The sequence below is a fragment of the Bidens hawaiensis genome, unplaced genomic scaffold (genome assembly GCF_021521415.1).
Source record: "Bidens hawaiensis isolate Kalapana, Puna unplaced genomic scaffold, B.hawaiensis_p1.1 tig00004105_1, whole genome shotgun sequence".
NCBI lineage: Eukaryota > Viridiplantae > Streptophyta > Magnoliopsida > Asterales > Asteraceae > Bidens > Bidens hawaiensis.
Genome location: NW_027491242.1, coordinates 722998 through 749168, shown reverse-complemented (window position 1 = coordinate 749168; position 26171 = coordinate 722998). Strand labels below are relative to the sequence as shown.

General features: G+C 37.8%; 2 protein-coding genes and 1 pseudogene across 4 annotated transcripts; all 3 read left to right on the top strand.

Moving 5' to 3' along the window:
- The first annotated feature begins 5427 nt into the window (after nucleotides 1-5427).
- LOC143625353 (phospholipase D beta 1-like) lies at nucleotides 5428-11024 on the top strand. The gene is made up of 9 exons (XM_077095702.1): nucleotides 5428-5988; nucleotides 6721-6831; nucleotides 6913-7104; nucleotides 7715-8035; nucleotides 8760-8907; nucleotides 8984-9132; nucleotides 9218-9397; nucleotides 9735-9932; nucleotides 10731-11024. Exons 1-9 carry the CDS (start codon nucleotides 5590-5592, stop codon nucleotides 11022-11024), a joined length of 1992 nt encoding a protein of 663 aa, XP_076951817.1. The 5' UTR covers nucleotides 5428-5589.
- Nucleotides 11025-13838: 2814 nt separating this feature from the next.
- Nucleotides 13839-18925, top strand: LOC143625492 (phospholipase D gamma 1-like). Of its 2 annotated transcripts, none has more exons than XM_077095814.1 (11): nucleotides 13839-13995; nucleotides 14096-15057; nucleotides 15740-15856; nucleotides 15954-16148; nucleotides 16647-16895; nucleotides 16985-17056; nucleotides 17213-17360; nucleotides 17462-17610; nucleotides 17691-17870; nucleotides 17981-18178; nucleotides 18632-18925. In XM_077095814.1, the coding sequence occupies exons 2-11, from the start codon at nucleotides 14128-14130 to the stop codon at nucleotides 18923-18925; spliced, it is 2532 nt and encodes an 843-aa protein (XP_076951929.1). In that variant the 5' UTR covers nucleotides 13839-13995; nucleotides 14096-14127. The 2 variants fall into 2 exon arrangements, with proteins under 2 accessions (XP_076951929.1, XP_076951930.1); XM_077095815.1 differs by having other exon boundaries at nucleotides 13842-13985.
- Nucleotides 18926-20263: 1338 nt separating this feature from the next.
- LOC143625490 (phospholipase D gamma 1-like) lies at nucleotides 20264-25975 on the top strand (annotated as a pseudogene). The gene is made up of 10 exons (XR_013152282.1): nucleotides 20264-21310; nucleotides 22572-22688; nucleotides 22778-22972; nucleotides 23612-23884; nucleotides 23954-24025; nucleotides 24454-24601; nucleotides 24681-24832; nucleotides 24922-25101; nucleotides 25196-25393; nucleotides 25572-25975. The product of XR_013152282.1 is annotated as a phospholipase D gamma 1-like (transcript).
- The last annotated feature ends 196 nt before the right edge of the window (nucleotides 25976-26171 follow it).

Here is a 26171-nt window from a genome sequence, read left to right as displayed (position 1 = left end):
AAGGAAATAACAGTCTTATACGCAAAAAGATTAATATTTCAATGATGTATTACAACAGTGGCTGGGTAACTACCCGCCTAAAAGAAATCTATACAAAGCTGTCTATCCTAACGGTGGGAAGAGATCTTCAGGATCAGGCTTCAGGGCCACCTCCGCTTGGACCAGCACCGTCTGAGCGTGGCTGCCCAAGGAAAGCCTTAAGGATGTTTAGCCCATCATCAGCAGCAGCAGCTTCATTCACCTTCTCCACCACTGGATGCGGGAAGGCAGCATACTGGTTCACAGCTTGGTCATAAGCAACTTCAGTATTAACATTGAATAAAGGGAAGTTGGAGGGCGGAAAGCCTCTCTCAGCAAACCCTAGACCAAGCAGGAAACCAGTCTTCTCCCCATCCTCATGAGAAGCGTTGAGGGCTGCGCTCATTGCATCGTCGTAAGAGGTCTCTGAAAGGACCCGACGCACAACCTACAAAAGAAAATTACAAGTTAGAACATTTTCTAATTACAAGTAGAAAAGAGAAAAAAAAGAGGATACCTGAGGCAACGCTTCTCGAAGTAGCCATTGGAGGGTAGCTTGAACTTCGTCACGGGCGCGTTCGGCTTCGCTTTGGTTCAGATTGGCAAGTAATACTTCCTTTGCGGCAGCCTCTTCGACGCCCTTAAGCTTCCGCTCGGTTTGGTCAAGCACCCCCCTCTGGTCAAGAATCTCTTGCAGCTTCTTGGCGTCTTCCATTGCCAAGGCATCATGAGCATGCTGAAGAGCCTTTAATTTGCATTTAAGCTGCTCATTCTCTTCGCGAAGTGGCTCAGCAACAGCTTCAGCCTTGGCAGCCCTCTCAGTTGAGTTTCGCGCAGTCTCCTTGGCCAGCCGAAGCTGTTCATTCACAGCTTGGGCAGCCTTGGAGCGGGCCTCGAGTCGCGCCTGGACTTCAACCTCGAGGGCCTTGAATGCCTTCTCCTTCTCGGCTGCGGCAGCGGCCAACTGCCGGTTCTCCTCCCGAAGAGCCCGCGCTTCAGATACATCTTTGGCGCGAGCTGCTTTTAACTTGTCGTTTTCACGACAAAGCAGCTCGACGCGGGGCTGCGTCCGGGCCTGGAGAACCCGAAGCTCATTGGTTAGCCTACCCTCTTGGTAGCTAGCCATGGCTTCCCCCAACGCACCAGGAGGAGCAGCGTGGCGAGCCCAGTCCACGCACTCCACAGGGGTGCGAAGGGTTGTTCCTCGGCGTATGTTCCATCTTGGAACATACACTTCATTGGAATCCGACACTGCAAAAGAAACAAAGGCAGTTAGGAAAAGATGATAAAAATATATAAGGAAAAAAAAAATAACCCTACGTACCTGTAGGGTCAATAACAGGCCGATAGCCGCCAAACCCATCACCTGAACCTAAAGGAAATCCATCCAACAGGTCAGGCAGACGGGAAGGTGGCATAGATCGGCGGGAAGCCTGGCGCATACCTGATGGTCCGGCCGTCGGTGGCGGTGGCGCAGGTATAGTGGCAGCCGCTGTGGTAGCCATGTTTGGCGCCACCTTCTCAGCAACAGTAACCGCCGGCTCCGTGAAAGATGCTGTAAAAATTGCACTCACGGCCGGCGGAGACACCTTCTCAGCTGGAACAGCCTCAGGAAGGCTGGAACCAGCGGAAGCAGGCGTAGACGCCTGGGTCGACGCCTCGGGAAGGCTGACCGAGCCTACCGTCATTGGCGGGGGAATACTTGCTCCAACTCCACCCTGGAATGCGTCAACATCCACACCTGCACAAGCAAAAGTGTTAGAAAAATTTATTTGAAACAACAAATCTAGACAAGAATTATGGGGGTACTCACGGGGTTTCTTGAGCTTGAACGCACGGACGAGCGGGGGCGAACCCGATGGAGCCGGCCTCTTGACACCGGTAACCGTCGTCGTCGCTGCCTCCCCGGAGGTAACACCTGCAGCCTCCGGAGCGGTGGTCTCCTCACCACCGGGCTTCCCCGCCACCTCTGCATTATCTGACTCCGAGTCAGATAGGATTACCGGGTCGGCCGTAGAGGCCACCTTCTCCTTGCCCTTCCCGACGGCAGCCTTTTTCTTCCGCACCAGTGGAGGACCTTCTGCGGATTCCTCAGAAGAAGAAATGTCATGAACTCCAGCAGCAGGCACAGCATTGAGAGGTTCAGGGTAGAAGATAGGCTTACCTGGCCGTCGGTGGCTCAGGATCTCTTGGCCTGGCGGGTAAACCTCCACGAACCGACCCGCGGTCTGCTCTAAGATGGGCAACTCGTTCTCGTCCAGAGCACGAGTACCCATCCGCGCGGGACCATCTTCCTCCCGCGGGTTCAGGAGCGACTGAAGATCGTTCCCCTCTGAAATCAACAAGAAAGTTAGTAAAAATCGAAGTCAGCAAAATGAAACAAGACGTACCATAAGGGACAGAGTTCGAACCATATTCAAGGACGATCGGAACCTTATCCGCATTCGCCGCCTTCCACACCCGGCTCATCCCCAACATCACCATCGCCGACTCCGGAAAACGGAAAACCGGGGACTGGACCCGGGAAATCTTCGAGAACCATTCCGCCTCCTCGTAGTTGAGGGCGGGAAGGTTCGGAAGCGCCTGGCCATTCTTGAACTTCATGGCGATGGGGATGGCGCGAGCGGATATGAAGAAGAACTCTCTTCTCCATGAGCGAAGACTCCGCTCGGTGGTACAAATCTTTAAACCCTTGATACGGGTTGTAAGAGTGTACCACCCTTGGATGCACCTCCATGTATAGAAGGTCATCAGGCGATCAACGAGGGGCTCAAGGCCCAGTATCCGGCACACCCACTCAAAGTGCCGGACCTTGGCAATGGCCATGGGGTGCACCTCTGTCAGGTGCACACCGTGCCTCTCTAGGACACGGTACACAAACTTTGTCAACGGAAACCTAAGGTTCCCGTAGACAAAGAATGCAGCATAAACCCCGATCTTGCCACTAGGGGCATCGTACACAGTATGGTGGGGTTCAGGAAACTCAGGCTCGAGAGACTCGAGCATGAACTTCCTGACGATATACTGGTACAGATCGACAGGAAGAGAGCACTGGCATTCGCCAGCAGTCTTCTGGTCATCAGCATCATAAGAAGACATGGTGGAAGAAAGATGAAAAGAGATTTCAGGGTAAAGCTTTACTGAACAGAAAAATTCGCCGGAAATTACTTGAGAAGAAGAGATGAAAGTGGAAAGTGTGAATTGCAAATAACCCTCTCCCCCTTTATATAGTAATCGCAATTAATGCGGTGAATTTAATGCGGAGGAGAGAGAAATCAAATGTGCAATGAAACTATGACACGTGGCAAAAAGCAAGCTGGCAACAGCTGTTGAAAGGACGTGTGCCAGTAATTTCGCGGCCACGCCCCCGAAAAATCGCTCCCACGCGCCTGAAAAAGCGACTGGAATGACCATGTTCTGTCACGTCACCATAACTTCCTGCACGTCCTGACACAGTCAGAAGAAACCGTCGCACGACGTTTCAGAGGTTTATCTTTTCACCAACTCTTCGAATTTCAAAATTCAAACTTCGAAAGTATTAAAAAGTAAGCGGGAAAATACCCCTTACCCCTTGGCAAGCAAGTAACCGTAAGACGGATGCGGGTACAGTGTAAAGGCAAAACCCTTCACATACCTAGCACCCGCAGGGAATTGAAGCCAAATAAACCTTGGCAAGCAAGTAACCGTAAGACGGATGCGGGTACAGTGTAAAGGCAAAACCCTTCACATACCTAGCACCCGCAGGGAATTGAAGCCAAATAAACCTTGGCAAACAAGTAACCGTAAGCCGGCTGCGGGTACAGTGTTAAGGCAAAACCCTTCACATACCTAGCACCTGCAGGGAATTGAAGCCAAGAACCTTGGTGAACAAGTAACCGTAAGACGGATGCGGGTACAGTGTTAAGGCAAAACCCTTCACATACCTAGCACCCGCAGGGAATTGACGCCAGGAATACCTTGAGAGTAAAGTAACCGTAAGACGAGCGCAGGTACAGTGTTAAGGCAAAACCCTTCACATACCTAGCGCTCCGCTGGGAATTGAAACCAAGAAGGATCTTCTGGGCAATGCTTGCGGAAACGGAAATAGCATCCCCGCATAGCGGGAACATCGAGAACTACGTTGTTTGAAGCTCCAGGATGGAATTGGTGGTCTTAACATAATTGATCACTATGTTCAAAACTACCAAAACCTCATGGAAAATACATACAACTGGGACTCAATGCTCCTGACTTACGAGGAGGTTACAGACCTACCCGCATCATACCCAAAGACCAAGCAGGAAACTCGGGCATTTCTGCAAGTGACAAGGACTTCCGCGGAAAGAATCCCCATGGAAAACCTTACAAAACCCCTTTTCAAAACCCTTTGCTCAAGTCCAAAAGTTCACCTCACTTCATTAAACACTCATGAGAAGAACATTGGACTGGGGGGACTTGAAGAGGTAGGTCCCAGCAGAGCCCAGTTGGACCCGCAAGACTCACCTTAAACAGGGACGTCTGCGCAGAGACCAACTGGATCCGCAGGACCAACCATGCTCAGAGAAGTGACGTCCTTACGCGCAGTATGCAAGCTGGTCCCGCAGGAAATGCCTCCCATGGTGGACTCCGCCTGTTCCCGCAGCCTCGGATACAAGCCATGAGGGAAGGCCACCCGCGCAGCATGGCTACACGCACAAGGCACTTAGCTCTCAATCGTTCAGTGTCACCTGAAGGAATGAGCCAAGCCGGGAGCAATCCCGCACAGAGGCGGGAGGGGGAATACTCCCGCCCAAATAAGCCAGTCCGTATACTGAAGGATCTTTTACTGTACCTGACGAGGTATGGACAAAAGATCTGATCAGAGATGCGACAGCTCACTGACAGCAGCATGGCAGACAGCACGCCACAGCACTGTGACCAATAGCCGCCGCCTACCCACCAACTCCTGCCATACCACGTGCCTAGCCTGTAGTTGGCAGAAGAGGAAGAGTGCACGACACGCCTGCTCTGTGTCAGCCGCTACCTATCCACCACTCACAGGCAGGGCACGTGCATAGGTTACAGTTGGTAGCGTGTTGGGCCGGCTAAACCCCTTGGAAACCTACCTTCGGCTATAAATACCACAAATGGTATGATCATCTTATCTTATCATATCTTACTACATTATCATCATATTATACCTGATATCTGCTCTAGCAATCTCTTAATATACTTTTATATTTAAAGAGCAATCTAGTCTGATTCTCACGCCGGAGGGTGGTCACAAGGAGGAACCCCCCCCCTTCTCAGTGACGAGCTCACGGTGTCTGTTTTGCAGGTTATCAGAAGAACCATCTTCCAAGGGTCTAACCCCTCGTGGGAAACATCTCTCCAACCCCCAGGTTACTAGTAACCTGCCCGGGGTTCGGTTAGTGTTTCTTCAATAGTGATGTTGTCGGGTCACAACTTATAGGCGCGGTCGGGATCCCAGCCGAAACATTAGTCGAAAAATGTGAAATAAAGGGTACATTTCCTATATTGAATGCAAGTGGTCAAGTATGCAAACCTGGTGCAATATTAACTTTGTCTATTAAATATACACCAGTGGATAAAATGGTTATTTACCGCGACGGTGTGGGGTCCGCTAGCGAGTTTAAAGGCGTGCCCGGGACTTATTTTCCGCTTAGAAGAGGTGGGAAAGTTACACTTTATCAAGATGCACATGTTGATGTTAGTCATAATATGTTACCGAATTTGAAACTTGATCGCGGGTTGAAGTATGTGCAACAAGATTGTTGGCGGGATATTTGTGACGCTATTAGGCAAGCGCGACGGTTGATTTATATCGCGGGTTGGTCTATTTTTCATAAAGTTCAACTTGTTCGGTATGGTGCAAAGGCGAGAGATAGCGTTTTGGGTGATTTGCTTAAGAGTAAGTCGGATGAAGGTGTACGAGTGTTGCTTCTCGTGTGGGATGATCCTACTTCAAAAAGTATTTTCGGGTATAAAACGGTAAGTTGACTTTTAAAAGTCAACCATAAAGTTCATGTACTTTAGGGAAACACAAAATGAACTTTTGACAAATTGCTTTTTCGCCTTAAGGATCCACGTGTCACGTCCCCTGTGTCACGTTCTGGACGAAAAAGTACAAGTTTATTTTTGAAAAATGAAAAGTCAAAGTTTATTTAGTGACTTTGACTGTCAAATGTTTATTTTGGGGATCTCTCTTCACATCATAACGTGTAGTTTGTTTGCAGACCTCTGTAAAAGAAGATATGGAGCAAATGTATGCAGTCTGTAATAAAAAGATTATTTTTTTTAACTTCTGCAGACTGCTAAAATAAACTGATTTTTTCAACATTATTTTTCTCGCGATGAGATTGAAATTAGTCTTTAGGTTTTATTGTATTTGAAAGTCGAAATCAATGATTTAAAAAAATGTTATTGTGGTTTAATAAATATCGTTTCAGTGTTGTATAATTATTATTTAAATTTCAGTTTATTTTAGCAGCCTGCATAAGTTAAAAAACAAATAAACTTCTTATTACAGACTACAGACCTTTGGTCCACATATTCTTTTGCAGACATTTTATCTCTTAAAAAAAACTGCACCTAAATCTTTACCTTTCAAATGTTTAACCTATGAATCACTCTTTTTTGCATGATAAACTTTATTACTACTTCTTTACATGTTAATATTAAACAGTTGTTGTTGTTTTTTTTTTTTTTTTTGGCAAAATATAGGAAGGTGTTATGCAAACTCACGACGAAGAAACTCGGGCTTTTTTCAAGAATTCATCAGTGCAAGTATTACTCTGTCCTCGTTCGCTACCAAAGAGTAGTTGGACGAAAAAGGTTGGATTTTAGTTACTATCTTTAATAATCTTTAAACACATTTCTTATATATTCAACTATATGTTTAACCTTTGTTTGCAGGATGCTGAAACTATATATTCACATCATCAAAAAACAGTTATAGTTGATGCTGATGCTGGTATTAAACGAAGAATCATGGCGTTTGTTGGTGGTCTTGATCTGTGTGTCGGGCGTTATGATACTCCGGAACATTCATTATTTAGCACATTAAACACTTTGCATAAAGATGATTATCATAATCCGAACTATACCGTAAGCTTTCTATAAATCATCTTTATAATCAAAGAGTTAAGTTCGTTTTTCGTTCATGTGGTTTGACTGTTTTAACTAGTTTAGTCCAAAATGAGAATTTTTGTCATATCAGCCATTGTGCTTTCATTTTTAAAATCATTCACTCCTTGACACTAACTCTGTTAGTTTTAATGAAATGATCAAAATACCCTTGTTTATTAAAAAATAATGCGTAAATAAAAAACAATAAAAACCTTAAAATATTTATTTTTAATTAGTTTATAATGATAAAACAACAGTTAATTAAAAGTCTAAAAGACACTAAAAAAGCTTAGTTACTTATATTTTAAATAACTAGATAATTTTTTTTAAAAAAGCCTTCAATGACAAGTTTTTTATTATGGAAAGGTATTGTTTTTATTTAATAAAGAAGGGTATTTTGGTCATTTTGTTATAGTTAACACAGAGTTGGTATCAGGGACGAAAATGGTTAAAAAACGAGAGCACGATGGATGATACGACTAAATGTCGCATTTTGAACTAAATTGGTTAAAATGGTCAAACCAACGAAAAACGAACTTAACTAAAAAATGTGATAATTGTCTTATTATTTATTTTATTTTCTCATTAGGGGTCTACAACTGGCTGTCCAAGAGAACCATGGCATGATTTGCATTGTCGAATCGAGGGTCCTGCAGCGTACGACGTGCTGCAGAACTTTGAGGAGAGATGGTCACGGGCTTCAAAGCCACGTGGACTATCGAAAATAACCAAGTTTTCCGATGTTTTACTTAAACTTGATAGAATCCCAGAAATATTAGGCATCACTGATGCTCATTACACAAGTGTAAAAGATCCTGAAGGTTGGCATGTTCAAGTGTTTCGTTCAATCGATTCAAACTCGGTTAAAGGCTTAGGCTTTCCTAAAGATCCAAAAGATGCTAAAAACAAGGTAAATATTACTTAAAACTATGATTAAAAAATGGGAAAATTACAAAAATAATCAAGTTTGACCAACTTTTTTAAAAAATAGACCATGAAATTTATTAATTTAGCCTTTAATCCCAATAGACATTCAAATAGAGCCAATCAGGATTCGCCACGTACCCCAAGACGACTAAAAATATGAAAGGCGGCTAAACCTTAGCCGTCACTCTTTGGACTCTGAAAATCATGAAAAGTGACTTCAGACCAATCAGAAACTGCCACGTGTCTAAAGCCGACTAAATTTAGCCTACAAGTCTTAGTCGCCTTGTTGTAGGCTAAAAAATGGACGATGGCTTAGCCATCGTCTCCTTTTTTAGCCGCTAAAAAAGGAGAAGGTGGCTTAGACTTGTAGTATATGTTTAGTCTGCTTTAGACACGTGACAGTTTCCGATTGATCTGAAGTTACTTTTCATGATTTTTAGAGTCCAAAGAGTGATGGCTAAGGCTTAGCCGCCTTTCATATTTTTAGCCGTCTTGAGGTGCGTGGCAAATCCTGATTGGCTCTATTTGAATGTCTATTGGGATTGGAGGCTAAATTAGTAAATTTCATGGTCTATTTTTTTAAAAAAAATTGGTCAAATTTGATTATGTTTGTAATTTTCCCTTAAAAAACTTATGTTTTCTGAATAAAGATACATAAAAGGTTATAACTTATGACTTGTATCCATTTGTTATTTAACTTGTTACAGAATCTCATATGTGGTAAAAAAGTGCTAATAGACATGAGTATACATACTGCATACGTAAATGCCATTCGTACAGCGCAACATTTCATATATATCGAAAATCAGTACTTTCTTGGATCATCATATAACTGGGCTACACACAAAAGATTAGGTAAGTAAACCAAATTTTTTTATAAAAGTTATTTTTGTAATTAAAATGAACTTATATAGTTATATGTGTTTTGTAGGTGCAAACAATTTAATACCAATGGAAATAGCTCTTAAAATTGCTAGTAAAATCCGAGCAAACGAGCGGTTTGCTGTATATATCGTAATTCCAATGTGGCCTGAGGGTGTTCCAACAAATTCTGCTACTCAAAGGATTCTGTTATGGCAGGTTGGTTCATTTTGTTATGCATCTTGTGTTGTTATCTTAATAGTTTATGACTATTTAATGTGTTGTAACATTTTTATTTCTGCAGCATAACACAATGAAAATGATGTATGAAGTCATTTACAAGGCTTTACAAGAAACCGGGCTCGAAAACGAATACGAGCCACAAGATTACTTGAACTTTTTCTGTCTTGGGACTCGTGAGTCGTATGAAGGCGTGCCGCCAAATTCAAATGGGAAAGTCTCGTTTGCCACGAATACGCCTCAAGTACTTTATTTTTTCCTTAATTTTTTGAAAAATAATCATATAGACGTGTGGTGGGCCCGATCGGGTTAGAGGTCAAAACGGGTTCAGGTCAAATACAAGTCACTTTTATTTTACCTTTTTGATCCATTTGACTCGTTCAGCTAAAAAATTTATTTGACCCGTTTGAGATAAACCACTACCCAAAAACTTTTGCCCATTCTGACGCATACTCATATTGGTCAAAGCTCGTTCTGACCTGCATTTGACCCGGCCCGCCTGCTTTATGAGGCATAACAATATAACATTACTACAAGTGAATTTTTATTATTATTTATTTATATTTTTGTGGATTATATAGGCACTTAGTATAGCAAACCGACGATTTATGATCCACGTAAACTCAAAAGGGATGATAGTTGATGACGAGTTCGTGTTACTGGGCACTGCAAACATTAACCAACGGTCGTTAGAAGGCACCCGAGACACCGAGATTGCAATGGGTGCATATCAGCCTCATCATACATGGGCTCACAAAGGTTCTAGTCCAGCTGGACAGGTAACTTGTCCCTCTACACAAAAAGATTGTACTTTTACTTTTAACTTAACTTATAATTTTTCATATTTCATTTTGACTTTTAAGTCAAATGGGAGAATGTCATTTTGACTTTTCAGTCAAATGAAAAAAATTCATATATATATACCCAAACCAAAATTAAAATACCATATATACCCCTGAAAAATTTCCTAAATATCATATATATACCCAAATCCAGTTCCAAGTATCACATTTACCCCTAGAAAACTTACTAAATATCATATATGCACAGTAACTCATCGACGGCGAAGAACCATAACTTTGTATTCAATAGGATCGGTTTTATCACTCAAAAGTAGGTTGCGGCGCAGCTTGTCGCCTGTTTACCTGCCTTTTTATTATAATTAGATCATTTTTTTATTATTAATATATTTCTATTAAAAAATGTGTAATCTCATTTTCCATATTTTTAATAGATAATAACATTTATTAAAACTATTTAATTTTCATCACAAAAGTCTATGGACAAACTAGTTATAAATATAGCACTAACAATTATAATAAAAATAAGTACACTAAAATTTTAAGGTGTGAGAAAAATAAAAGATTGAATTGTTGTATCTTGAACATTTTCATGAAATGAGTTAAAATTGACGAACGTGGCGTTTTTTATCATTAGAGAATGTTATGTACGATATTCTGAACTTGGCTTGGGTAATGGGTATATATGATAGTTTAAATTTCGTCTGGCTATATATATATATATATGATACATTAAAGATTTTTTGATACAAAGTTGGTTACTTTTATGTTGTATAGATATTTGGATACAGAATGTCACTATGGGCAGAACATATTGGCGAACTCGAGAGGTGTTTCGAGCAACCACAAAGCCTCGAGTGTGTGAGACGCATCCGGTTTTTGGGAGAGCGGAACTGGGAACATTATGCAGGTGATAAAGTAATAGATATGACTGCTCATTTGCTTAAGTACCCGGTAGAGGTTGACCGAAACGGGCAGGTCAAACCGCTGCCCGGGTGCCCAAATTTTCCAGATGTTGGTGGGAGTATTGTAGGTTCTTTTGTGTCTATTCAAGAGAACCTCACAATATGAAGCTTCATATTTAGATTTTATGTGTGTTTTTGAATTATATGTTGGTTATATCAAATTGTATTTTGTAAAATAAGCACACAATAAATGGAAATTATTATGATGTTTGTATAGTTGTATAGTTGTATATATATTTTGATCTATAAATGAAATATTATGTGTTCTTTTTCATAATATCATTCTCATCATAAGATATTATTAGTAACACTTTCTTGATTTTAGGGTGTGCGATTCGGTTAGGTTTGGTTAGTAACACTTTCGGACTGAACTGAAAACCAGATGCTCGTTCGATATCCTTTCTTGAAACCCTCACGCACATTCTCTTTCATGCTCGTGGAAAATCCCACGGCTACCATCACCACAATCACACCACGGATACCTGACGCGATGCTCCATGGTTCCTCATCCGCCCCTACCCATGATCACAGATCATAACGTACGTAATCACAACATATGTCTAAGGTATATATTAAATATAATAAATAATATTTTTTTACATGACAAAAGGCCCACTTTGACACTTTCAATGCCATTTTGTCATTTCCACAAATTCTTTTAATTACGGGTCAAACTATTAAATACACTTTAATAAAAACAAGAAAAACGTACTTATATTTAACATGTACGTTAACTTAATAACATTTGTTATAGTTATAAACAGATAGAAAGTAAAACAAAAACATTAAGAGCAACAAATTTCATCTTACAACTAAAAATGTCACGGATTTTTTCAATGTTTACATTGTTTGGTTAAATAAGCTCACAGTAAAACAAACAACGAAAAGTCAGGTTCGCTCGAGGCTAACGCCTTCCCTTATGTCAATGTCAAACTATTTCTATTTGTAATTTAAACATAGATTACGCAAAGTATACAAATTAGGTGTTGCTATATGCACCCTACTTTACAACACGTATCACGTCTTGTTGCGTTGTAACTTTTCACGATAAAGACCCTTCTTAAAATACATAAATCACATTCTATTGTACATTGATTTAATCGATCTTCTATAAACAAAGGACTTACATAGGTAGGTCATTATTATTAGTTAATATATTGGTTGATTTCGTCAACATGTCAAACATGAGCAATGTTTTTTTATTATTGAAGCTAACAAGGAAAATTAATAAGTGAAATTAAACTAATCACATGACACATGAGTATCTTTGTTAAATAATACAAGTTTAAAAGGTAAATTTACTTTAATCCATGTTATTTTTATAAAGTTCATGAATTTATAAAATCTAAAAAAGTAAGGGAAATTTAATGTAACTTCTAAATTATTTTCCTTTTTTAAAAGTGTAAAAATTTATCAAAGTAGGAAGAAACCAAATAAGGAGAAAATTTAATGTAGGTTTATTTTACACAGGATGTCAACCGTTCATACTGATTTTGATATTACAGGTTTGACTCAATCACGAACACTATCAAGCTAAGAAAAAACTTATCACTGTAGAAACACTCTCATTGAGTCAAGTTTCAAACCTGAGACCATAAAGATCTCAAGCCTCAATGATAAAAGACAATTGCTTTATGATACATGAAGTAAAACTTTTAAATCTAATTTGTGTATCATAAAGGTTATGGTCCAACCTGACCCAAAGCTAGATATTTGGCCCGAATCCAAACACGACCTGAATATTCACAGGTTGGCATGAATACAACTCGGTTGACCGGAAAGTTATTTTACTTTATTTTAATTGTTTTCACGTATTGATACCTAATATTTACATTTTAAAAAAATACAAATTTATATAGAACACTTATTCTAATTATAAACTATTATGTTAATTATCTTCTTATCATTAACTTTTGACATAAATACCTCATCAAATTACTTTATTACATAAAAATCATTTTTAAAAAATATGATAAGAAATGAACCAGTAAACTCGTCAGGTTAAACCAATCAATCAAACCCGACTTATTAAACTAAACAGGTTTGCGGGTTTAACCCGAAACTGACCAAACCCTTTTATACCCGTAAATCTCATCGTACTTTTCGGATTCGTTTATGCCAGAATTTCGATTCTTAAGACAAAAATAAACATCACATTTTATTCGATACAAACAAGCATCAAAACAAAACAAAAAGTCTTCATTTTTCATTTTCAGTTTTTTTCAAACTTTCTTACAATTTTTCATTTCTTTAACCAGTCACACACACGTTCTTCTCAGCCGTCTTGCCTGCTTTATTACTTTAATAATTAATCTTTAATAATTCGGCAGACCCAAAAAGACTGGCTACAGGATTCAATCAGACGTCAATAATATTAATATTAATAATAATATAAGCATTAAATGGAAGCACAAAGTTTCATTCTTTCAAAATTCAGCTTGTGTCTGCTATCAAGAACCTATTTTTTCACTACATTGACCCATTTCAGTTTTATACAGATCTATTTGCTCATCTGGGTTGCGTTTGATTCACTCTTCAAAGGTGTAATTTTGTGAGGATTTAACCTGCCCACCAACTGTTTGATAAAATGTCTCAATGAAGTCAAGATTTTTTTAACTTGGTTTTAACAAATTTTGTGAATTGGGTATTGATAAGGGGTTTTTTGATTGTTCGGTTTCGAATTTGATTCATTTCTAAGTTGGAGTTTTTTGAGGTTTAATTTTGCTCACCAAGTGTTTGATACTTTGATAATTGATAAAATGTCTCAAATGAAGTCAAGGTTTTGAATAGCTTGATTTTAACAAATTTTGTGAATTGAGTATTGATCAGGGGTTTTTGATTGTCGAATTCATCTTGATCAAGTTCGGTTTTATCGAATTTGATTCATTCTCAAGGGATGAGATTTAATTTTGTTCACCAAGTATTTAATAAAATGTCTCAATGAAGTCAATATTTTTAAAAACTTGGTTTTAACAAATTTTGGGAATTGGGTATTGATCAGGGGTTTTTGATTGTCTTATTCGTCTCCGATCAAGTTCGGTTTTATCAAATTTGATTCATTTACAAGGTGCAATCTTGTTAGAATTAAGTGTTTGATAAATTGTCTCAATGAAATTAACATTTTGAAAAGCTTGATTCTAACCATTTTTTTGTGTATTGGATATTGATCAGGTTCAGGGCTCTTTGATCGAATTTGATCTTGTTTTGATATGGCTGAAGTAGGGTATGATGGATCACAACATGGGCAAAGTGTGCAAGTTATCCCATTTAAAACCTCCAATGCATCTCTTAAAGTTTTATTACTACATGGGAATTTGGATATTTGGGTGAAAGAGGCGAAAAACCTACCAAACATGGACATGTTTCATAACAAATTAGGTCAAGTGTTTGGTAGAATGCCTACTTTTGGTGGAGGGAAGAAGACAGAAGATGGTAAGCCGGTGAAGGTTACAAGTGACCCTTATGTGACGGTTTCGATCGCTAACGCTGTGATCGCACGAACTTTTGTTATAAGTAATAGTGAAAACCCTGTTTGGATGCAGCATTTTTATGTGCCGGTTGCACATTATTCTGCTGAGGTGCAGTTTGTTGTAAAAGATAGTGATGTTGTAGGTTCACAAATCATAGGGGCAGTTGGTGTGCCGGTTGAGCAGTTGGCTTCCGGGTCACTTGTTGAAGGTACTTTCCCGGTTTTAAACGAAAGTGGCAAACCGTGTAAGCGTGATGCGGTGTTAACTTTATCGATTCAGTACACGCCCATGGCGAAAGTGCCACTTGATCATAACTTTAATGGTGTGGCGGGTACTTATTTTCCGCTTAGGAGAGGGGGTAAAGTTACGCTTTATCAAGATGCTCATGTGGATGAGGGGCACCTTCCAAGTATGCATCTTGATGGCGGTTTGAAGTATCAAAATGGTGATTGTTGGCATGATATTTGTGAGGCTATAAAGCAGGCGAGACGGTTGATCTATATTACGGGGTGGTCTGTTTTTCACAGTGTTCAGCTTGTTCGTAATGGCGACAGTGCAAAAGATAGTTATTTAGGTGATCTTTTGAAAGCTAAATCTTCAGAAGGTGTAAGAGTGCTTCTTCTTGTATGGGACGATCCTACCTCTAGAAGCATTTTGGGAATAAAAACAGTAAGTGCCGTTTAATTACGGGGAAATTTAATATTTATCCTAAATGGGTTCAAAATTTCGTATTTGTATGCATCTTTTCATAGCACTAGGATATTAGGTACTTTAACATTTTGTTGAGATGATTTAAAGTAATAACGTTGTTCTTTTAATCATTAATCTAGACCTCTAGTGTGCATACTTTTATAAGTAAGTGATTTATTTTATTTATTAAAACAGATAGTTATGCTACTTTTATTATAAAATGGAGAGATATGCTACTTTAGATATATACAAAGTTTTGAACTTTTAGAAGAATATATATTAATTTTTTTATTTTTTTTAAAGTTGTTCTAAAATGGATAAATATGCTACTTTTAGTGTTGTGATATTATAAAATGTAACAGGATATGTATAATTATTGAACTTTTAGAAGAATACATATATCATATATGAAGTAATTCCCTTTTTGTCATACTTGCATGTTTGGTCACATTTGCATTCCATCATGAATGTATTATAAAATGGGTACAAATGCTACTTTTAGTGTTGTAAAAAATCAAAAATGATAATGCAATTCAACTGGATTAATATAAAGTTTTGAACTTTAAGAAGAATATGTTTGAAATTATTCCTCTTTTGTCACGCATATTTGGTCACATTTGTGTTCCGTATATTAATTGCAAAATTTGTTGAACCAATGCAGCAAGGTGTCATGCAAACCAACGATGAAGAAACTCGACGTTTTTTCAAGCATTCTTCTGTGAAAGTACTACTATGCCCTCGCTCTGCTGGAAAGGGCCATAGTTGGGCCAAGAAACAGGTTTGATGTCATTAATTTGTATAAAAGAATACATACCAAATTACTAATTATCTTTAATATTTTGTATTTTAATCAAGTCAATGAATTTGGGTTGCAGGAGGCTGAAAAGATCTATACGCATCATCAGAAAACGGTTATAGTGGATGCTGATGCGGGTAATTACAGAAGACGAATAATGGCGTTTGTTGGAGGTCTTGATTTATGCGTGGGCCGTTATGATACTCCATCACATCCCATTTTTAGCACATTGCAAACTTTGCATAAAGATGATTATCACCAACCTAATTACACAGTAAGCACTTCACTTAGTTACCATATATGGATAATTTGTCGTTACTTTCACTTTTAGGCCTTGAACCGTTTGGTGGGAAGTTCGTTTATTTGATAAATGAACGAACATGAACAATAAGTTTTGGTCAATCTGTTGAACGAACGAACATGAACAGATTTCTCGTCTGTTCATTTATGGTTGCTTACGTTCATTCATGCAAATTCGCTTGTACGTTTGTTTACGTTCTTGTATGTGGCCCAACACGTTGTTTTCACATTACTTTTAACTACTTTTAGCTCAGTTATGTTCGTTCGTTTATACTGTTAACGAACGAACATAAAGGAACACGAACATGTTTATTTTCTTAGCGAATGAACAAGAAAACCATGTTCATTTCGTTGTTCGTGTCCGAACAGTTGTTCGGTTAAAGTTAAAGGAATGAACACGAACATTCTCCGTTTGTGTTCGTTCCGCTCGTTTACATGCATTTAGTTTCACTTACGTCTTACTTGGTTATAGGGACCCACCACGGGTTGTCCTAGAGAACCATGGCATGATTTGCATAGTCGCATTGAGGGTCCCGCTGCATACGATGTGCTTCAAAACTTTGAGGAAAGATGGCGGAGGGCTTCAAAGCCACAAGGGATTCGTAAAATGAAGAAAACGGTTGATGATTCGTTGCTCATACTAGAACGGATTCCCGAAATTTTAGGAATAGATGATGCTCTTTCTACAAATGAACAAGATCCCGAGGGCTGGCATGTTCAGGTGTGTTTGTTAATTGTTATTAAACAATTTTAAAAACTTATCACGTGTAATTAAATGTTTTATTTTTTCTTCCTTTCAACAACGTGTAGGTGTTCCGCTCGATTGACTCCAACTCTGTTAAAGGAGGCTTTCCCAAAGACCCGAAGGAAGCCACAAGCAAGGTATGGCAGTTTTGAACTTTTGGGTGACTTTTAGCCCGCTTGACATGTTTCTTTCAATTTATTTTCTTAATTTTACCCGTTTGACCAAATCAACAGAATTTGCCATCTTTCGGTTTTTCGCAATACCTGTATTAATATTTTTCTATAATGCAACAGAATTTGGTATGCGGGAAGAATGTGCTAATAGACATGAGCATACATACCGCGTATGTGAAGGCAATCCGTGCTGCTCAACATTTTATATATATTGAAAATCAGTACTTCCTTGGTTCTTCTTTTAATTGGAGTAACCACAAAACTTTGGGTAAGAAATATTATTAATTTATTACTAACCATAAAAAACTATATTTCCACATATAAAAAGCAAAAAAAAAAAACCTGTTTTTTTTTTCTTTTTTTTTTCAGGTGCAAACAATTTAATACCAATGGAAATTGCTTTAAAGATTGCGAATAAAATAAGAGCCAAAGAGAGGTTTGCTGTGTATATTGTGATTCCAATGTGGCCCGAGGGTAGCCCTACAAGTATTGCAACTCAAAGGATTCTGTTTTGGCAGGTAAATTAAGTTATATAACTGTCATTTTGAGACTTGTATTTATTAAATTTAACTTCAATAATAATAATAATTATGGACAGAATAAGACAATGCAAATGATGTATGAAGTGATTTACAAGGCTTTACAAGAGGTTGGGCTTGAAAACGTGTACGAGCCTCAAGATTATTTGGTTTTCTTTTGTCTTGGAACTCGTGAGTCGTCTCATGGTGCGGAACCTGTTTCAGATGAAAAAGGGTCTAATGCCGTAAATGCCCCTCAAGTAAGATATATTAGCTTTTTCACCTTTTGTGCTATCTAATAGTTTATATTACTGTTTTCTTGATTTTTGTATAATTAACGCGTTTTTTCTTTTTTATTTTTATACCAAAGATGCTTAGTAAGAAGAATCGACGGTTTATGATATATGTACACTCGAAAGGAATGATAGTGGATGATGAGTTTGTGATAATGGGATCTGCAAACATCAACCAGCGCTCATTAGAAGGTTCTCGAGACACTGAAATTGCAATGGGCGCGTATCAGCCGTATCATACATGGGCTCACAGGCATCGTAGTCCACGCGGTCAGGTATTGTTGGTTTCTCTTATCTTACAAGTGAGTATGTAGTTTTGGGTCGAACCCTCGAACATGTTTAGCTAAACGGTTCGTGTCCGTGTCAGCTCGGCCGTTTTTTGGGTTGGCCCATTTATCCCATTTGTTTGTTTTTTAGTTTTTTAAAATGTGTTATATAATACGCTAACTATTTGAGCGATTTTTATGCCAAACTTTACATTTTAAAAACAAAGTGACATAGCTTAAACATAATTGCTTCAAAAAGATAAAAATCATATGTAAATTTAAAATTTTAAAGTATTAATATGCAAAAACTTAAATTATTAATTTTTTTTAGTTAAACGAACCGTGTTAGTATCAACACGCGAATACGTGTGTCGTGTTTGTGTATCGAATCATTCGTTAGTAAACCGTTTGAAATTGTCACTACTAATGTTTCATGCACATAAAAACATAACTTTTGTGCAGATATTCGGGTACAGGATGTCCCTATGGGCGGAGCATATCGGTGGACTTGAAAGCAGTTTCGAGACACCCGAGAGCCTCGAGTGTGTGAGACGGGTCAGATCATTGAGTGAACAAAACTGGAACCAGTATGCAGCCAATGAAGTGACCGACATGAAGGCTCACCTTCTCATGTATCCCGTCGAAGTTGTCCGAACCGGTCAGGTGAAGCCTCTTCCTGGCTGCCCAAATTTCCCAGATATGGGTGGCAACATTGTGGGCACTTTTGTGGCCGTTCAAGAAAACCTCACAATTTGATTTAAATTTTAAATTTTTAATTTGAAAAAAAAAATCACATTTTTATGTATTGTTTTATTTGCTCTATAGAAAAGATTGTGTTTGATATAAAAATTGATGAATTAGATTATCAGCTGTTGTTGTGGAGAGTGTTTTGTAATGCTATGGAGAGTATTTTTGATATACATTTATTGTATTAAAAGATTGCATCATGTGACATGGGTTTGTTCTTTAAAGTAAATCTTTATATAATGTCTATTCATGGGGTAAAGATTAAGTATGGGTACCGATATCAAGAATTTGAGAAAATCAGTACTGGTACCAAGAATTTGAGAAAATCGGTACTAGTACCCGCTCATATAGAATATACCATGTGATATGTGTTAGTTGAAATTTGATGAGGTAATTGATAAAACTTAAAAAAGTAAAATTTTATTTATTTCGGATTTAAAAACTAAATATGGTTTCATCATATTTTTTTAATTTTCTTGTCCTTTTTCTTTTTTATTTTTTCTTTTTGGATTTGTTCTTTTCCGTCCGTTGAATTAACCTTTAAACTAGAAAAATAGTCTTTTCCATCAACTCAAAGCTCACGGAGCCGTGACATTTGGGTTCGTGCCGATGGCTTTCGGTAGCCAATAAAATAATGCCACCTATCTAACGTCTGACACGAGCCGTGAGATTTCAAACAAAATCCATCAGATCCCTGAATATTGAAACAAAAATCGTCTCTTTGAAAACAATCTTCTCCGTGAGATTTTGAAAATGTTTGAATATCCAATTACACCTACCATTGATTTTCAAGAAGACGGTTTTAGTAACAAACTTCACGAATCTAACGGATTAAATTTGAAATATCACGTCTCGTGTCAGACATCATACACATGACATTCATTATTTATTAAGCGTACCTAAATGTCACGTCTCCGTAAGTTTTACGGAGACTTACGGAGAACATTTAAGAATTTTATTATTGGTTATCCATCTTTTCAAATCCTTCCTTGTTAACCAGAGCCATACATGTTATTCTCAGCCGCCTGCTTAATTACAAATATCTATTATTATTTATGTTTGAATGAATAATAATAATTAATGAATTAATTCTGCAGACCCAAAATGCATCAGTCTTCAGTGAGCAAGCAATCAAGTTGCTTCATTGTCATACATTTCACCTTCAAAGGTCCAATTTTGTGGAGAATAATATCTGCCCACCAACTGTTTGATAAAATGCCTCAGTTAACTCAAGAAATTAAGAAACTTGATTTTAAACAATCTTGTCAATTGGGTATTCATTATTCATCAGGGGTCTTTGATATCTCCTATCGGGTTCGGTTTATCGAATTTTGTAAGATTTTATTCTGCCCACCAACTGTTTGATAAAATGTCTCAGTGAAGTCAAGATTTTTAGAAACTTGATTCTAACCAGTTTAATTTGTGTATTGGATATTATTGATTGATCAGGGGTTTTTGATCTTGTTATGATATGGCTGAAGTGGGGTATGATGGATCAGAACATGGACAAAGTGTGCCAGTTCTTCCATTCAAGACGTCGAATGAATCTCTTAAAGTTTTATTACTTCATGGAATTTGGATATTTGGGTGAAAGAGGCGAAAAACCTGCCAAACATGGACATGCATCACCACAAACTCGGTCGTGTTTTTGGTAGATTGGGTGGACGGAAGAACAAGACAGAGGAGGGTAAGCATGTAAAGGATACAAGTGATCCTTACGTGACGGTTTCGATCGCTAACGCTGTGATTGCAAGAACCTTTGTTATAAGTGATAATGAGAATCCGGTTTGGATGCAGCATTTTTATGTGCCTGTTGCACATTATTCTGCTGAGGTGCAGTTTGTCGTAAAGGATAGTGATGTTGTAGGGTCAGAAATCATAGGGGCGGTTGGTGTGCCGGTTGAGCAGTTGGCTTCCGGGTCACTTGCTGAAGGTACTTTCCCGGTTTTAAACGCAAGTGGCCATCCCTGTATGCGTGGTGCGGTGTTAACGTTATCGATTCAGTACACACCGGTGGCAAAAGTTCCACGTGATCATAACTTTAATGGTGTGTCGGGTACTTATTTTCCGCTTAGGAGAGGGGGTAAAGTTACACTTTATCAAGATGCTCATGTGGATGAGGGGCAGCTTCCGAGTACGCATCTTGATGGTGGTTTGAATTATCAAAACGGTGATTGTTGGCATGATATTTGTGAAGCTATAAAGCAGGCGAGACGGCTGATCTATATTACGGGTTGGTCTGTTTTTCACACTGTTCAACTCGTTCGTAATGGCGACGGTGCAAAATATAGTTATTTAGGTGATCTTTTGAAAGCTAAATCTTCAGAAGGTGTAAGAGTGCTTCTTCTTGTATGGGATGATCCTACTTCCAGATGCATTTTGGGGAAAAAAACAGTAAGTGCCTAAGATATTAGCTACTTTATAACATTCTGTTGAGATGATTTAGAGTAATAGCGTGCTTAATCATTTGTTTAGGTTACATACTTTTATAAGTAACTGATTTATTTTATTTGTTATTTATGGATCGGTCAATCAATCAATCATATCCAGTAAAAATCCCACTAATTGCAATAAGTTGCCATTAGTATGGTCTGAGGAGGGTGAGATTTAGGCAAACCTTACCTCTATTTCAGAGAGCAAAGAGGTTGCTTTCAAGGAGACCCTCAGCTCTAAAAACCAGTATAGAATACAATGATCCTTAATGTACATTAACGTATAAAAATACCTATATTCATGATGTTGATCCATGAAATCACATCACAAGATCTCGAAATCATCAATATATATCCAGTTAATCATCGGTTCACCGAAAAAAACATATTTGGATCGTTAATCGATCAATTTTTTACTTTTCTTCACGAAAATCATTTTGAGCGTATTATGGCTTTGAGCGTTTTTGTATTTTTTGGCTTTGAGCGTTTTGTTTTTGGCTTGAGCGTAATTTGCGTACGTTAAGGATTATTGTACGGTAACTTAACCCTATATATATATATGTATATATATAAGAAAAACCCATATATTTTTACAAGAACTCTAAAATATCATAGAGGAAAAACAAAAACAAAATAAAAGAGAATAATAATTGTTATAATAGTATATACATATATGTAAAGGTAATAATAATACGAGAATTCTTGTAGTGCAATCAAGCAACCATATACAATAAAAATCACATCAAACATAAAGTTTAAACTTGTCATACATAAGTAACATAAAGTTTACTCCTACGTCTCCAGGAAGTCCTATCCTAAATCAAGCTTAATCCTATCGTCCCAAGTTAATTTGGGCCTACCTCTACCCCTCCTCCCAGGCTCCCATTAATAGTAACATTTTCCACTGATCTAACAGGAGCCACCATCTGTCTCCTTTTCACATGTCCAAACCATCTCAATCTTCCCTCTCTTATCTTATCCGATATATAGCCACCCCTAAACTTTCCGGAAACACGTCGTTTCTTAGTTGGTCCAACCTTATATAATGAATACATATGCTACTTTTATTATAAATGGATAGATATGCTACTTTTAGTGTTGTAAAAACGCAAAAATGATCTTATGAAATCTAACGGGATATATATAATTTTGAACTTTTAGGAGAATATATATATATGAATTTATTTTTTTTTTTGCCACATTTGCATTCCATGTGTATGTAGCCAGGAATCATGCACACCAATGATGAAGAAACTCGGCATTTTTTCAAGCATTCTTCTGTAAAAATACTACTTTGTCCTCGCTCTACTAGAAAGGGACGTAGTTGGCTCAAGAAACAGGTTTAATGTCATTAATTCGTATAAAAGAATACATACCCATTGTCGTTAATATTTTGTATTTTAATCAAGTGAATGAACTTGGGTGGCAGGAGGCTGGAAAGATCTACTCGCATCATCAGAAAACGGTTATAGTGGACACCGATGCAGGTAATTACAGAAGACAGATAATGGCGTTTGTTGGAGGTCTTGATTTATGTGTGGGCCGTTATGATACTCCATCACAGCCCATTTTTAGCACATTGCAAACTTTGCATAAAGATGATTATTACCAACCTAGTTACAAAGTAAGCACTTCACTCAGTTACCATATGTGGATAAGCTTGTAAACAAACTGAATGAACACGAGCGGAGCATGTTTGTTTGTTTAATTTTAACATATCAAACGATTGAACATGAACAACTAAACGAACGGGTTTTTTTTGTTTGGTTGTTTGTGTTCATTCGTTAAGAAAATAAACATGTCCATGTTCGTTAATAGTATAAACGAACGATTCATGAACGTAAACATAAGAACATAACTGAACATAGATGAACGAACATGACTTAGCTAAACCAGTTTACAGTTATGTGAAGAACAATGTGCTGTGCCTAAAAAAAGTTAAAACTAGATTAAGTTGCAATGGGCCAAAGAAATGTAAATTAATATATTAACAAACTTATATGAACGAACTTAGATAAACTTAAACTAACAAACATAAACGAACTTAAATGAACAAATGTAAACAAACAGTCATGAACATAAATGAACGAACGAGACATGTGTTCATGTTTATTTTTTTCATTCATGTTCGTCTGTTTATTAAACACGCAAACATAAACGAACTTCCCCGCCTAATGGTTCGTGAATTGTTCACGGAACGTTCGGTTCGTTTACATGCCTATATGTGAATAACTGTAATTAATTACACGGTGTTTGGTTATAGGGACCCACCACAGGTTGTCCTAGACAACCTTGGCATGATTTGCATAGTCGAATTGAAGGTCCCGCTGCATACGACGTGCTTAAAAACTTTGAGGAAAGATGGCGGAGAGCTTCAAAGCCACATGGAATTCATAAAATAAAGAAACATGGAATTCATAAAATGAAGAAATCGGTTGATGATTCATTGCTCATAATAGAAAGTATTCCTGACATTTTAGGAATAGATGATGCTCATTGTACAAATGAACAAGATCCCGAGGGGTGGCATGTTCAGGTATGTTAGTTATTAAACAACTTTAAAAGTTGTTATTTATCTGATGTTATTTGTTTCAACAATTTGTAGGTATTCCGTTCGATTGACTCCAACTCCGTTAAAGGAGCCTTTCCCAAAGACCCCATGGAGGCCACAAGCAAGGTATGCCTGTTTTTAGCTTTATTTTTAACATTTATAAAAAGATTACGCAATATTAGAACACCTAATGAAAGTTGAGTGACTTCACAGAAACAAAAAGACTTTTGAGCGACTTTGAAAAACTTGATTACTATTGTGTGATCAAAATAAATAATAATAGGTGCAGTCGAGTTAACGTGAAGCACTTTTTGTCCAAATGTTTTACATTTTTATAAACAATCAGTGTGCCAAATATGATTACAAAATTAATATTTAACGCAATAATAAACTAGTTTTTTTTTAAATAAAATGATTTACGGGGTTTTATGCATTAACAGTACACTTTGGGTGACTTCCAACCCGCTTGACCTTTTTCTTTCAGTTTTTTTTACCCGTTTGCTGCCTTTAGTTTCTGCGGGTCCCGTATTTAATAGTTAACTACACTGCCACAGAATTTGTTATGTGGAAAGAATGTGCTAATAGACATGAGCATACATACCGCGTATGTGGAGGCAATTCGTGCGGCTCAACATTTTATATATATTGAAAATCAATACTTCATCGGTTCTTCGTTTAATTGGTGTAACCATAAAACTGTGGGTAAGAAGTATTATTTTTAACCTATAAACCTAAACTATATTTCCATATAAGAAGCAAAAATGAATGAGTGTTATTGCAGGTGCAAACAATTTAATACCAATGGAAATTGCTTTAAAGATTGCGAATAAAATTAGAGCGAATGAGAGGTTTGCGGCGTATATTGTGATTCCAATGTGGCCAGAGGGTAAACCTACGAGTACTATTCCAGCTCAAGGGATTCTGTTTTGGCAGGTAATTTACGTTAATATAACTGTCATTTTGAGACTTGTATTTGCTCAAATGTAACTTCATTAATAAACAAAATGGTTATTATCGGACAGAATAAAACAATGCAAATGATGTATGAAGTGATTTACAAGGCGTTGCAAGAGGTTGGGCTTGAAAACGTGTACGAGCCTCAAGATTATTTGGTTTTTTTCTGTCTCGGAACTCGTGATTCGTCTCATGGTGCGGAACCGACTTCAGATGAAGAAGGGCCTAATGCTGCAAACGTCTCTCAAGTAAGTTATATTATCTTTTTCACCATCTGTTGTATATAATTTACTGTTTTCTTGATTTTTGTATAGCTAACGTTTTTTTATTATTATAACAAAGATGCTTAGTAAGAAGAATCGACGGTTTATGATATATGTACACTCGAAAGGAATGATAGTGGATGATGAGTTTGTGATAATGGGATCTGCAAACATCAACCAGCGTTCATTAGACGGTTCTCGAGACACTGAAATCGCAATGGGTGCATATCAGCCTTCTCATACATGGGCTCACAGGCGTCGTAGTCCACGCGGGCAGGTATAGTTGCTCACTCTTATTTTAATTAGAAGTGTCAAAATAAAAGGTCATGTTCGTGTCAGCCCGACTGGTTTGCAGGTTGACCCGTTTAACTGATTTGTTTAATTTGTTTTCTTTTTCAGTTTTCTAAAATGTGTTACATAATTTTTATGCGAAAAATTACATAACTTTTGTGCAGGTATTCGGGTACAGGATGTCCCTATGGGCGGAGCATATCGGTGGACTTGAAAGCAGTTTTGAGGTACCCGAGAGCCTCGAGTGTGTGAGGCGGGTCAGATCATTGAGTGAACAAAACTGGAACCAGTATGCAGCCGATGAAGTGACCGACATGAAGGCTCACCTTCTCAAGTATCCAGTCGAAGTTGACCGAACCGGTCAGGTGAAGCCTCTTCCTGGCTGCCCAAATTTCCCAGATATGGGTGGCAACATTTTGGGCACTTTTGTGGACTTTGAAGTAAACCTCACAATTTGATTTTAAATTTAAAATTTACAAAGTCACATTTTTATGTTGTATAATTTTGATGATAATGATTATCAGGTGTTGTTGTAGAAAGTATTTTGTAATGTTATGGTGTTTTTTTTAATGTATTAAAAGATTGCATTAGTAAATCTTTATTTATTTGTTTTATAAGTTTAATTCATGTAACCATGTAGGGTATTATAGAATATACCGTGTGATAGTTGAAATTTACTGAGCTAATTGATAAAACTTACAAATATATATAAATAAACTTCTATTTATTTTGGGTTAGAAAACTAAATATGTGTTTTTTTTCTT

Excerpts from the sequence above, each read along its gene's own strand:
- LOC143625492 (XM_077095814.1), top strand. The coding sequence starts at position 14,128 with ATGGCTGAAGTAGGGTATGATGGATCACAACATGGGCAAAGTGTGCAA. Across the intron at positions 17,361-17,461 it reads GAGTAACCACAAAACTTTGG|GTGCAAACAATTTAATACCA; the intron begins GTAAGAAATATT and ends TTTTTTTTTCAG. Across the intron at positions 18,179-18,631 it reads ATCGTAGTCCACGCGGTCAG|ATATTCGGGTACAGGATGTC; the intron begins GTATTGTTGGTT and ends ACTTTTGTGCAG.
- LOC143625353 (XM_077095702.1), top strand. The coding sequence starts at position 5,590 with ATGGTTATTTACCGCGACGGTGTGGGGTCCGCTAGCGAGTTTAAAGGC. Across the intron at positions 9,133-9,217 it reads AAAGGATTCTGTTATGGCAG|CATAACACAATGAAAATGAT; the intron begins GTTGGTTCATTT and ends TTATTTCTGCAG. Across the intron at positions 9,398-9,734 it reads TTGCCACGAATACGCCTCAA|GCACTTAGTATAGCAAACCG; the intron begins GTACTTTATTTT and ends TGGATTATATAG.